Here is a 13275-nt window from a genome sequence, read left to right on the forward strand (position 1 = left end):
CATTTTTTTTTAAAAGATTTTATTTATTTGACAGACAGAGATCACAAGTAGGCAGAGAGGCAGGCAGAAAGAGAGGAGGAAGCAGGCTCCCCGCCAAGCAGAGAGCCCGATGCGGGGCTCGATCCCAGGACCCTGGGATCATGACCTGAGCCGAAAGCAGAGGCTTTAACCCACTGAGCCACCCAGGCGCCCCTAAAAGATAACATTTTAAAAAGTAACACAGAATAAGTGTAAACCCCAGAGACAGGAAATCTAGACTTAGTCTAGTGTAACAAGGAGTTCCCTGTATGGTTTTAAGCCAGTTATCCCAGTGTTTCTCCTTGTGTTTAAGGCATAAAAATGATTTGTATTCTTCACTTTATCCTGATCAGGACTGTTGGAAAGAGTGATTAATGTTGGCAAAAAGCTCTGATTCCCTGAAAGAAGAGAAAAAAAAACTATAAAAGAAATGGTATAATGTCCATTGGCTACTTAAGACAATTGGTTTGTTTTATTCATTCTTCCCTATTTTAAAGACCATGGTTGCATTTTCACTGTCACTGTTGCATGAGGGCAAAATCCCCTAATAAGAGTGGACACCAATTCTGTATTCCATTTAGAGTAGAAATGTAAAACTCATGAGAGAAATTTAAGACCCACTGAGATTTTAGTGGATATTGCCGTTTGCTTGTCTAGTGGTCTTTATCCCATTCCTCCTTTCTAACAGAACTCTGATTGCAACAGGCAACCACCCATTCCCAGATCACTCAGAGGAAGCTGATTCAATCCCCAGACAGATTCAATCATGTTATTTCTTTGTCAGTGTTTGATTCTAGAACTCAGGCCTAAAGTCAGTTAGCATGGTCCAGTTTAGGCAAATGCACTGAGGTCATCAAACTAATGGAAAGAATTTTTTCTCTTTAGAGGGTACTCTCCCCTGCCTGCTGATTCTTTCCACTTCTCCTCCTCCTCCACCTTGTTTTCTTCCTTATAAGGGAATGTCTCTTACCATTGTCCTGGGTCCAAATCAACCCACAGATGTTCTTCTCATCTAATGGCAGAAATGCCAGAGAGCAAGTTTTAACAGGCAAATTCATTTCAAACTTAGCTTTTATCTTATCTGTTCCCATTCCATTGACCAAAGCAAGTCACATGGCTAAGCGCCAAGAGATATTGAGGAGTTAATCCTATTTATAATTGTACCAAAAACTATAGGATATCTAGGAATAAACCTAAACAAAGAGACAAAGGATCTGTACTCAGAAAACTATAGAACGCTCATGAGAGAAATTGAGGAAGACACAAAGAAATTGAAAAACATTCCATGCTCATGGACTGGAAGAACAAATATTGTTTGTTCAATAGATCAATGGAACAGAATAGAGAGCCCAGAAATGGACCCTCAACTCTATGGTCAACTAATCTTTGACAAAGCAGGAAAGAATTTCCCATGGAAAAAAGATAGTCTCTTCAACAAATTGTGTTGGGAAAATTAGATAGCCACGTGCAGAAGAATGATACTGGACCATTCTTTTACACCATCCACAAAATAGACTCAAAATGGATGGAAGACCTAAATGTGAGACAGGAATCCATCAAAATCCTAGAGGAGAGCACAGGCAGCAAACTCTTGGAGCTCAGCTGCAGCAACTTCTCACTAGACACGTCTCCAAAGGGAAGGGAAACGAAGGCAAAATTAAACTATTGGGACTTCGTCAAGATAAAAACCTTTTGCAAGCAAAGGAACAGTCAACAAAACCAAAAGATGACTGACAGAATGTGAGTAGATATTTGAAAACATCTTATCAGATAAAGGGCTAGTATCCAAGATCTATAGAGAACTTTTCAAACTCGGGACTACTGGGTGTCTCAGTTGGTTAGGCGGCTGCCTTTGGCTCAGGTCATGATCCCAGGGTTCTGGGATCGATTCCTGCATTGGGCTCTTTGCTCAGCGGGGAGTCTGCTTCTCTCTCTGCCTCTACCTGCTTGTGCTCTCTCTCTGACAAATAAAATATTTAAAAAAAAGAACTAATCAAACTCAACACCCAAGGAACAAATAATCCAATCAAGAAATGGCAGAAGACAGGAACAGATATTTCTCCAAAGAAGACATCCAAATGGCCAAAGACACATGAAAAAGTGTTCAACATCACTCAGCATCAGGGAAATACAAATCAAAACCACAGTGAGATACCACCTCACACCAGTCAGAATGGCTAAAATTAACCAGTCAAGAAATGACAGGTGCTGTTGAGGGTGCAGGGAAAGGGGAACCCTCCTACACTGTTGGTGGGAATGGAAGCTGGTGCAGACACTATGGAAAACAGTATGGAGGTTCCTCAGAAAGTTGAAATTAGAGCTACCCTATGACCCACCAATTGCACTACTAGGGATTTACCCCAAAGATACAAATGTCATGATCCAAAGGGGCACATGCACCCCAATGTTTACAGCAGCAATGTCCACAATAACCAAACTATGGAAAAAGCCTACATGTCCATCAACAGATGAATGGATAAAGAAGATTTGATTGATACACACACACACACACACACACACACATACACACACATACACACACACACAGGAATACTACTCAGTCATCAAAAAGAATGAAATCTTGCCATTTGCAATGATGTGAATGGAACTAGAGGGTATTATGCTAAAAGGAATAAGTCAATCAGAGAAAGACAATTATATGATCTCACTTATATGTGAAATTTAAGAGGAGCATAGTGGAAGAGGGGGAAAATAAAACAAGACGAAATCAGAGAGGGAGACAAACTGTAAAAGATTCTTAACCATAAGAAACAAACTGAGAATTGCTGGAGGTGAGCAGGTTGGGGGAATGGGCAACTGGGTGATGGACATTAAGGAGGGAATGTGATGTAATGAGCACTGGGTATTATATAAAACTGATGAATCACTTAACTCTACCTCTGAAACTAATAATACATTATATATTAATTAATTGAATTTAAATGATAAAAAATTAAAACAACAACAACAAAAAATCCAAGACTGAGCCTTGTCAGGAGCTGGTTAAATGCACCCATCCCTGGGCGGCAGAGCATTGCAGCTTACATGGCAGAGATGTGAAGAATTGGGGCCATTTTTGCAAATCACCATAGGCTGTAATCATTTCTAGGATGCTAGCTACTGATATATATTGTTTGAAATTTAAATTGTTCGTTCTTGGGGCGCCTGGGTGGCTCAATGCATTAGGCTTCTGCCTTCGGCTCAGGTCATGATCTCAGGGTCCTGGGATCGAGCCCCTCATTGGGCTCTCTGCTCAGTGGGGAGCCTGCTTCCTCCTCTCTCTCTGCCTGCCTCTCTGCCTACTTGTCATCTCTCTGTCAAATAAATAAAATCTTTTAAAAAAGTTGTTCATTCTTGAGACAAAAATTAATACCTTAATAAAGAAGCTTATACTGCAAGGAAATCAACAGATTTTAAATGATCTGATTTAAAGGTAGAAATCAAGACTAAAAGTGAGATCTGCACAGCTGTAGAATAAGATTATATATTCTTAATATAAAACATATTGTATGTTGGGGCACCTGGGTGGCTCAGTGGGTTAAAGCCTCTGCCTTTGGCTCAGGTCATGACCCCAGACTCCTGGGATCGAGCCCCGCATCGGGCTCTCTGCTCACCAGGGAGCCTGTTTCCTCGCTCTCTCTGCCTGCCTTTCTGCCTACTTGTAATCTCTCTCTCTGTTAAATAAATAAATAAAATGTTTAAAAAAAAACAAACATATTCTTGAATATATTCCAAAACAATGAAACAATGAATATGATGTTGCTTTACCATCTCATTCATTATTGGCATAGCTACATTTATTTTGAGATGTATGATTTTTTTTTAAGATTTTATTTATTTATTTGATAGGCAGAGATCTCAAGTAGACAGAGAAATCTCTGAGAGGAGAAAGCAGGCTCCCCGCTAAGCAGAGAGCCTGATGCGGGGCTGGATCCCAGGACCCTGAGATCATAACCTGAGCTGAAGGCAGAGGCCTTAACCCACTGAGTCACCCAGGCGCCCCTGTATGATTTTTTTTTTTTTAAAGACTTATTTGATAGAGAGAGAACAAGAATGAGAGAGAGCACAAGCAGGGGGAGGGGCAGGCAGCAGAGAAGCTCCCAAGTAGCAGGGAGCCTGATGTGGGGCTTGATCCCAGGGCCCTGGGATCATGACCTAAGCTGAAGGCAGATGCTTAACTGACAGCCATCCAGGCGATGCTGTGGGGTTTGTTTGTTTGTTTGTTTTTAAGTAGGCTCAGGACCAGCATGTGAGATCAAGGTCTGAGATGAGATCAGGAGTCAGAAGCTTACCTGACTGAGCCACCCAGGCACCCCTGAGGCTTATGATTTTAATCTCAGTACAAACACACATGAACTGAAAACCCTAATGAGGGCTCTGGATGCCATGTATGTATGTAGGTAGGTATGTATTTCAAGTAGGCTCCATGCCCAGTGTAGGGCTCAAATTCATGACCCCGAGACCAAGAGTCCCATGCTCTACTGAGTGAACCAGCCAAGTGCCCCTCTGAAGGCTTTTTAAATTCAAGAGACTAATAAAGAGGTTTTGAGTCACTTACCTGATAATGCAAAACAGGTTTACATTAGCATTGTATAATGAAAAATCAATAAAAATAACTCTAGTCCCTCTTGTGATCCAGCTGTTCAGTTGAAGGTCAATGAACTTGTTTTTTGTTTCAGATTTTGATTTTGATAAAGTGAAAATAAATCCCCCATTTCGGTAAACACCAACAAATCCCCAGTGCCAAGGGGAGGTACTATCAGGAGGAGTGTACTTCCATCTGTTAGGTATAAAAAGAATAATGGAGACACAAGAAAGCTTGACTGAGATGTATTCTAAGAATTTAAGCTAACATTTAAAAAACAGGCAGTATTAAGTTCAAAAGTTTTATAGTAATTTTGGAGCAAGACAATGAGTTAAGGATTAAGAGGATTATTTAGTAAGTTTTCATTTTTTAGTGTTCAGTAGGGCAACACACTGGACCAGATGCTATGAGAAAAGGGTTTTTTTGTTTTTTTTTTTAAAGATTTTATTTATTTTCTTTACCTGTCAGAGAGAGAAAGCGTGAGCAGGGGTAAGGGGGAGTGGCAGAGGGAGAAGCAGGCACCCTGCTGAGCAAGGAGCCTGATGTGGAACTAGATCCCAGGATCCTGGGACCATGACCTGAGTAGAAGGCAGATGTTTAACCCACGGAGTCACCCAGGCGTACCAGAAAAGGTTTTTAAAAAAACCATCTGTTGCCTCAGGGAACTTACAATCTAGAAAACCATGACTGAGTTTTTTAAATACACGTTTCTGTTGTCTTATGAAATCTTTATTTTTGTAGGACAAAAATATCAAGGGATGTTATTCATAAATATCTGTCTCCATACATTAAAGGAGGGGCTTCATAGTCTGTCTTCTACATGTCACATATAAGACCTTTCTTACAATGTCTATATAGTTAAATTGATATATTTTTTAAAGATTTTATCTATTTATTTGACAGAGAATGAGAGAGAGAGAGAGAGGGGCAGGATCCCCACTGAGCAGGGAGCCTGATGTGGGACTCAGTCCCAGGACCACCGGATCGTGACCTGAGCTGAAGGCAGAGGCTTAACCCACTGAGCCACCCAGGTGCCCCTACTTTCTACTTTTTTCGAGAGAGAGGGAGAAAGAGAGAGAGTTTACAAACACATGTAAGTTTGGGGGAAGGGAGAGGGAGAGGAAATCCTAAGCAAGCTCCATGCTCTGCGTGGAGCAGGAACGTGGGGACGGATCCCACGACTCTGAAATCATGACCTGAGCTGGTATCAAGAGTCCTGTGCTCAACCAACTAAGCCACCCAAAAACCCCCATCCTTTCTACTTTTAATTATGGGATATCAAAAAATAAAGCTTTGACTCCTCATTTCAATCCCCGTTTAGCCTTCCCAAACAGATTTGAATGATTATCCAAAGGTGCATTGCTTAAAATTGTTTTTCTACTGATAATACTATGTTTGTTTTTAGGACAGGGAAAAAGTGATACCACTAAGAAAAAATACTCAGATTTAATGAAAATTCCATTGTTTTATTTATGAGTGTTTTCCACATGGTTGTTAAATTGAAATGAGAACATTTGTTACACCAATCCTCTCCTACTTCCAATTTTTTAATGATGTTTTTAATTAGAGAATGTTACATTTTAGATAGACAAACAAGAACAGATTGATTCTTATTTTGGTTGTTAGGGAATAACAAGTATTATAATTCCAAGTATGTAGTGTTTATTTATTTATTTTTAAGATTTTATTTATTTATTTGACAGATCAGAAGTAGGCAGAGAGGCAGGCAGAGAGAGGGGGGGAAGCAGGCTCCCCTCCGAGCAAATAGCCCGATGCGGGGCTAGATCCCAGGACCCTGAGATCACAACCTGAGCCGAAGGCAGAGGCTCAACCCACTGAGCCACCCAGGCGCCCCGTAGTGTTTATTTATTTATTTATTTAAAAAAAATTTTTTAAAGATTTTATTTATGTATTTGATAGACAGAGATCACAAGTAGGCAGAGAGGCAGGCAGAGAGAGAGAGGAGGAAGCAGGCTCCCTGCTGAGCAGAGAGCCCGATGATGCGGCGGGCGCTTGATCACAGGACCCTGAGATCATGACCTGAGCCGAAGGCAGAGGCTTTAACCCACTGAGCCACCCAGGCACCCCCGTAGTGTTTATTTTGATATTTAAATTACTTTTACTTGTTATGAGAATTTACAATAATAGAATACTTCTAACAGATTAGTTTTTGGATTCCAAAAAAAAAAATTTGCACATTTAATATGTGCAATTGAATAACTGGTTTATTTTATAATTTTTCATTGAAAGAGATAGTATACAGTATAGTAATACCTAAGAGAATGTCACCATACTTATGAGTTCATTAGATTTCTAAGAATTAAATAGGCACTTTGCTATCCTAAATTATAACCAAAAACTTACACAAAGAAAAAACAAATCAACAAAAACTGTAAAGTAGTGATTAGTCCTGGTGCTACAGGAGAGGTTGTTGAAGAAACGAAATGTAATCATTGTTCATATTTATAATATAAACACTGACTAATGATTAACAAAAATTATGATCTAACTACAGGCTAAGAGAAATGGGAAGTTGTGTGTGTGTGTGTGTGTCTGTGTGTGTGTGTGTAGGGAGAGGCACACGATAGACACCTTTCATGATGGAGACAAAAGATACAAAAGGTACAAAAAAAACCCTGTAAAACCATGTAACAGCAGTAGAAGCACATTATTTAGGAATAGAAAGTACACCAGAAGAAACAACTAAAAGAGCTCATGCAGGCTGCTTCTGAGAATTGTATTTGTATCATTTAATTAATATTAAATTAAAAAAATTCATTCTCTGCCGCCTATGATTTTCACAGGACTGTAAAAGCAATTGATACCAGCAGCTTCTGGCTTTGGGTGTCCTATTTTCAGTATAGACATGAGTGTACGCCAGCATTAGCCTGAGCCAGTTTGGAGAACACTGCTATACTATCTTTGGTAGGCATCATCAGATGTGGTGCCTCTGTGGAGCATAATGGCTCCTTTTCTGTATTGGCAGTTACAGAAGGTATCACTGAAGTCAGAGTGAGAAAGGAGGAAAGTGGCAGAGCACACCTAGAACACTCTCTAGGGGTCCCAAGAAGTTTTGGGATATGTTTGAGAGAGGCTGGTCCGAGACAGAAAATCTGATTTGAGTAGTGTAAAAGCAAAAACGGATGCTTTACCTTATGTTCATAATGACTTAGCACTTCATATACTCCAGTAAGGAAAAAAGAATACTCTTCATATCCTTTGGTAAACAAAATAACAGGTTCACTCTTACTTTTCTAAACACTGCTCCTTCCTTTGCTACTATTATTGAAAGTCTCCTTACTTGCCAGACCAACTGTTGGTATTTGGAAAATATACATATTTTCCTAATTTTTTAAAGATACAATGGTAAGATGCTAGGAAAAGTTACATGTAATTTTATATTACTTACTCAGTTTCCACTTGAAGGCCAAAATCAGCCAGGTCTTCATTTTTAGAAGTGTATCTGTCATAACATTCATCCATCAAAGACTGAAGGGATGAATAGACCTTGCATGTGTTGTTGCGGACTTTTAGTTGACGGACTCTGGGGACTCCTAAGAGTATGTTCTCATAGTAGATGCGACTGCTGTTCTTTAAATCATACAACGTCTTGTTAGTGTACCATGCGTCCCAGTACAGACCTTCCAAAAGGGGTCCTTCCATAAACTTCGTATAGAAAGATAAATGTTATGGGAAAAATATTTTCGTGTCAGTTGTGTAACAGAATCTACTTCATAATGTTACCTTAAAAACATAAAAATCAGTGATTTTGACGAGTATGAAAATTACTGACCAAGCCACAATATTAAAGGATATGAAGATGATTAATATTTACTGAGCCTTATGTACTACACACTGCTCTAGCCCTTTACAAATATTAATTCATTTAATTCCACAACCCTTCTTCTTTCTTATCTGAAGGGTGTATTGAAAACTGTCCCCTAATACGTGAGTATATAAACCCATAGCCACATACTCATGTTTGTTATAGCTGCAACTCATCACTTGCCCTCAAAATTGTCTGTGTTCTCCTCCCCCACCAGCTCCAGCGGTGGTGACTGCTACTTTTTCCTGGCTCTGCCATTCTAAGAGATCCCAAACCCAGGGTTGAGTTTTTCCTTTCCTGCCTTTGTCTTCTTTGCCATTGGCCATGTATACTTCAAGGCAGTACAATAAAAGAGCAGGGTGAACTCCACTTCTAGTCTCAGGGAAAATCTCCTTTTTCTTTTATATTTCACCTGGCCTATACCAATGACCTCTAATCATCTGCTCTCATCTCAAACTTCCCCTCTCTCTCAGGAAGTGACTCTGCCTCCTTAAGTCTCAGGTTCCTAGCATGGCATTCATGATCTGACCTCTGTTCAACTCAGAGTTTGGCCTTTTCCACCTCATCTTCTATATTTCTAATGCCAAGTACAACTCCAGATGTAGAATTACTTATAGCATATATTGTTTCTCCATCCTAGAATGCCCTCTTGTTACTCATCCTTTAAAATGCAAGTGAATTCACATCACCTCTGGAAAACCTTCCTTATATGTCCCAATGTCTGTGACTTGGGATACCTGAAACTTCTGTTCTCTTAATTGTTCTCTCCTAATAATGTGAGAATCTTGTTAAGTTAAATGTAATGGAAAAAAAAAAGCCTGTTCCAAAGCTGAAGTAATACTCTCACATAATTAAAAACACTATGAAGTTATATTTTGCATATGTACTTTTTTACTTGATTACATACTGCACATTACTCTAATACATACAGTACAAGACTGTATACCAAAATTATATATTTATTTCACTTTATGGGCCATTTAAGGATTTTTTTTTTTTTAGTAATCTTTACACCCAAAGTAGGACTCAAACCCATAACCTCGAAATCAAGAGTTGCATGCTCTTCCAACTGAGCTAGCAAGGCGCCCCCATTTAAGGATTTTTAAATAATTTTCACTATACACAATTAGTTTGACATGGATCCTAACTCCACATAAGCAGCAAGTCTACTATTTTCCAAACGCAACGATGTTTCAAAAAAAGTACACTTTTGGGGGTGACTGAGTGGCTCAGTGGGTTAAAGCCTCTGCCTTCAGCTCAGCCCCGCATCAGGCTCTCTGCTCAGCAGGGAGCCTGCTTCTTCCCCCACGCCCCCGCCTGCCTCTCTGCCTACTTGTGATCTCTGTCAAATAAATTAAAAAAAACTTAAAAAAAAAAAAAAAAGTACACTTTTGGGGCTCAGTTGGTTAACTGGCTGACTTCAGTTCAGGTCACGATCTCAGGGTCCTGGGATCAAGCCCTGAATCAGGCTCCCTGCTCATTGGGAAGTCTGCCTCTCCCTCTGCCTCTCCCTCATGCTTACTCTGTCTCAAATAAATAAAATCTTTTTTAAAAAGTGTAATTTTTTTTTAAGTTTTAAGAACTCTATTACACTGAAAGCATAGGATCTCAATATATACTTACTGATTCTAAAAGTTTAAAGAAATGATATCCATTTTCACTCATTCCTTCACCAAATATGTCTCCAGTGTCTATTATGTGTGCCATGAGTTTGTTTATGCAATACTAAAAGCTACTTCATTCTCTGTCGCATGATACCTTACCTTCCAAAAATCAGTTATGCTGCGAATAGACTTAAAGTTGGTTCTTTCATCACCAGGCGCAGAAGTGTCCAAAAATAGAGATGACATAACTTTGTTTAAGTAATACATATGTGGGTTTACCATCCCAAAAGTCACTAAGGAGAAGAATTTTTGTTTAAAAATTTATTTTTAAAAACTCAGTTTATCAGGATTAAAAATTAGTTAAATTTTATTCCCAATTTTGTTTTGAAAATTCAAATTTTTCTTGACTAATTATAAAATTAAAAAAAATAAAATAGAAATATACAAAATAAGAAGTTTCCATAATTCCACTGCTAGAATTAGGCTTAACACATATTCTTCAGATTTTTCTATATGCCTACACATTTATAAAGAAAACAAGTTTATTTTTAAAAAGACAAGACCACATTATGCATACTATTCTGCAAGCTTTTTCTCTATTTTGAGAGTAGACAATATAGTGAATAAAGCTTTGGATTTTGAATTCAAACAAATAACAGAGTCCCATCATAGGCATAACATCTCCTACCTCATAGTTTTGTTATAAGAAGTGAGATAATACATGTGGAACATTTAAATCCATGTTTTCGCACGTGGTAAGAATTTTAAAAAACATTAACTGGTATTTTTTCTCTTTCTAGGGTGGGTGGATAGGTTTTAGAGCACAGTCTTTCTTTAATATGACTAAATATGTTTTTTTTTTTTTAAATCTAGAAGACTTTTAGTTTTTACCAATTATCTATCTTCAGCATTATTCTATGGCACATGAGCCTATGCCATGCTTTAATATTCCATATTATTTCACTGTATATACTAAAATGCTAAACAAATCCTGTTTTTTTTTTTGTTTTTGTTTTACAAATCCTCTGTTGAAGATTTAAGTTGCTTTCAATTTTTCCTAATTATAAAAAGGTTTGCTGTCTGTGAATAATGAATATGATTTTTGTATTTTTCCATTCCCTGAATGTTCTGTAATAAGCATTTCAAAACCATTCTAAAATGTCTTAATTTAGAAGATCTAGAGTTGTCTTTTTAATCAAACTCTGACTCAAACTCACTCCTATGATACCAAATAGTTAACTGATATGTAATTGCCAGTATGCAGGCCATATCAACATGAGAGAAGTCTGGCCAATGAGCTTACACTGTTTGTTGGGCATTCTAATGATGAAATGCTCTTAGATAAAGATTTAGTCAATGCTTTTGACCCAGATAGGAGAAATGCAGATTGAGAGGTTTTCCCAGTCTCCTTAAAAATTTGCATTGATACAAACGTTCTGTGACTCTGCACCAGCATATTTTATTATAAACTGTACAACAGGTCAGGGAAAGAAACAGACACCAAGACTAACTTCTTTGGCCTCATTTGTAGTATGACCTATGAAACTGAACTAATGCATCCATGCGGCTCTAAAAGAAATCACATCAGAATTGCCAACTCAAGGGCATAATTATATTTAAGATTGAACTGAAAACTCAAAAGTCACAATTCTATCAACGTTGACTATGAAAGCTTTTCATTACACCTGTGACCTAAAGCTTTGCCCTTTAAGAGATGGAAACAGTGTCAATCTAAATGAATATAAGTAAGTCTAAAATGTGTTACTTTTTTTAGAAGTCTTAGTCTGAGAGCCTATGCTTTATAAAGTACATGTTTTATTTTTCACCTCCACATAAACTTCTTAGTTCAGTGTCTTCACCTACGTCTGTATACTTACATATACATAGGTTTATTAAAAAAATAAAGTAGAGTGCCAATTCCTGAAGTGTGGTTCTAATTTCTACTTCCTTACTGTAATGCAGGTTAGGTTTCGGAGTCCCTGTGAGACACAAAACAAATTGTTTCTTTACATTATTATGCAATTTATAATGTATATAAATAACGATGATGGGAAAACACAGCCACTTGTAGCGGATACACTGTGTGAAGAAAAGCTCCAATGGCTACTGGTTATTTTTTTATTCTCACTTTTGTGAAGGAGGAATAATTACTCACACTTCCCATGAGGGGTGAGCGGGCAGTCATTTTATGACTGAGCACTAATGAATTTTATGTACTACACGGACGTTCTCTCAGAAGTCCTGTCTGAAAGTGAAAAAAAATACACACACACACAGGAAAAAGAAAAAAAAAAAATCCCTCATCTGTCCCTAACCGTATTCTCTACCTTCTATATTGCTTCTTGGGAAGGCTGGCTTCTGCTGGAGGGGGGAAAGGACTCGACCTGGGGTTCTTCTACCGAGGTAATACTCCCTAGATCAAAGACGGACTTCGCCGAATGGCCTAGTGACGGTATTTGCGCATCGGGTAACAATCCCCGGCTCGAGCCTCGGGCAAGGGGCGGGTGCCATATCCCCTCAAGGCTTCAGTTTTCCCATCTGTGAAACGGGACCCCTGTTCACCCATTCTCAAGGGGAGGCTGGGAGCTAAACGTGCTGTCTTTCATGAATAGATACGGGGCTACATAGTTCCTTCCACCGTACTTGTCACTGCCAAATCGGCCCTGCCTACAACTCCCTAGGATTACCCCTCACCGCCTCGGTGCCACCGCGACGCCTCAGCCATGGCCGACCTGGACAACGACGCCCGTTCGACCTCCTCGGGCGGCCGCGCTTGCGCGTAACTTTGCGACCCGCGCCACCTAGATCCTGCGCCTGCGCAAACCCTCAGGGTCCTGCACCAGCGCAATCCGTGCTACAAGTGGCCAGCGCGCATGCGGACCGCGGACGCTCAGGCAAGCCGGCGGCTGAGGCGGGGCTGGAAACTGCGGCGTCTTTTTTCTGGCGGAGGGCCGGCATCTCCGGCGACCCTGGTTTGGGGCCTGGGGTTGGTCGTAAAATTCGTAGTGATTAATTCTAACGGGCTACTGTGTCTTGAACACCTTTTACATTTATTGGCTTGTTTAGTCTTCACATCCCCCCTTCCTGAAAGGTAGGTGTTTTATCCTCATTTTAGGTCTGGAGACGCCGAGGCGCTGAGAGGGTCAGTAATTTACCGAAGTGCACAGGTGGTCGGGGCAGGTCGGCTGGACGCCAGAGCCCGAGTTCCTAACCAAGCGCCCACTCTGCCGCTGCTGCTTGCA

At 39.6% G+C, this 13275-nt stretch overlaps 1 protein-coding gene across 3 annotated transcripts in view; it reads right to left on the reverse strand.

The window, feature by feature from the left end:
- LOC111141298 (polycystin 2 like 2, transient receptor potential cation channel) overlaps window positions 1-12786 on the reverse strand; it is a 40023-nt gene extending 27237 nt beyond the window's left edge. For all 3 annotated transcript variants that reach the window (XM_022493756.1, XM_022493758.1, XM_022493757.1), the window contains exons 1-5: window positions 12728-12786; window positions 11911-12012; window positions 10193-10326; window positions 8013-8269; window positions 4577-4798 (exon numbers count right to left, since the gene is read on the reverse strand). In XM_022493756.1, the coding sequence (XP_022349464.1) occupies window positions 4577-4798; window positions 8013-8269; window positions 10193-10326; window positions 11911-12012; window positions 12728-12758 (746 nt within the window). In that variant the 5' untranslated portion in view covers window positions 12759-12786. The remainder of the gene's footprint in view (window positions 1-4576; window positions 4799-8012; window positions 8270-10192; window positions 10327-11910; window positions 12013-12727) is intronic.
- Window positions 12787-13275: the final 489 nt, after the last annotated feature.

This window comes from Enhydra lutris, unplaced genomic scaffold (genome assembly GCF_002288905.1).
Source record: "Enhydra lutris kenyoni isolate GAN:26980312 unplaced genomic scaffold, ASM228890v2 scaffoldscaffold5, whole genome shotgun sequence".
Lineage (NCBI taxonomy): Eukaryota > Metazoa > Chordata > Mammalia > Carnivora > Mustelidae > Enhydra > Enhydra lutris.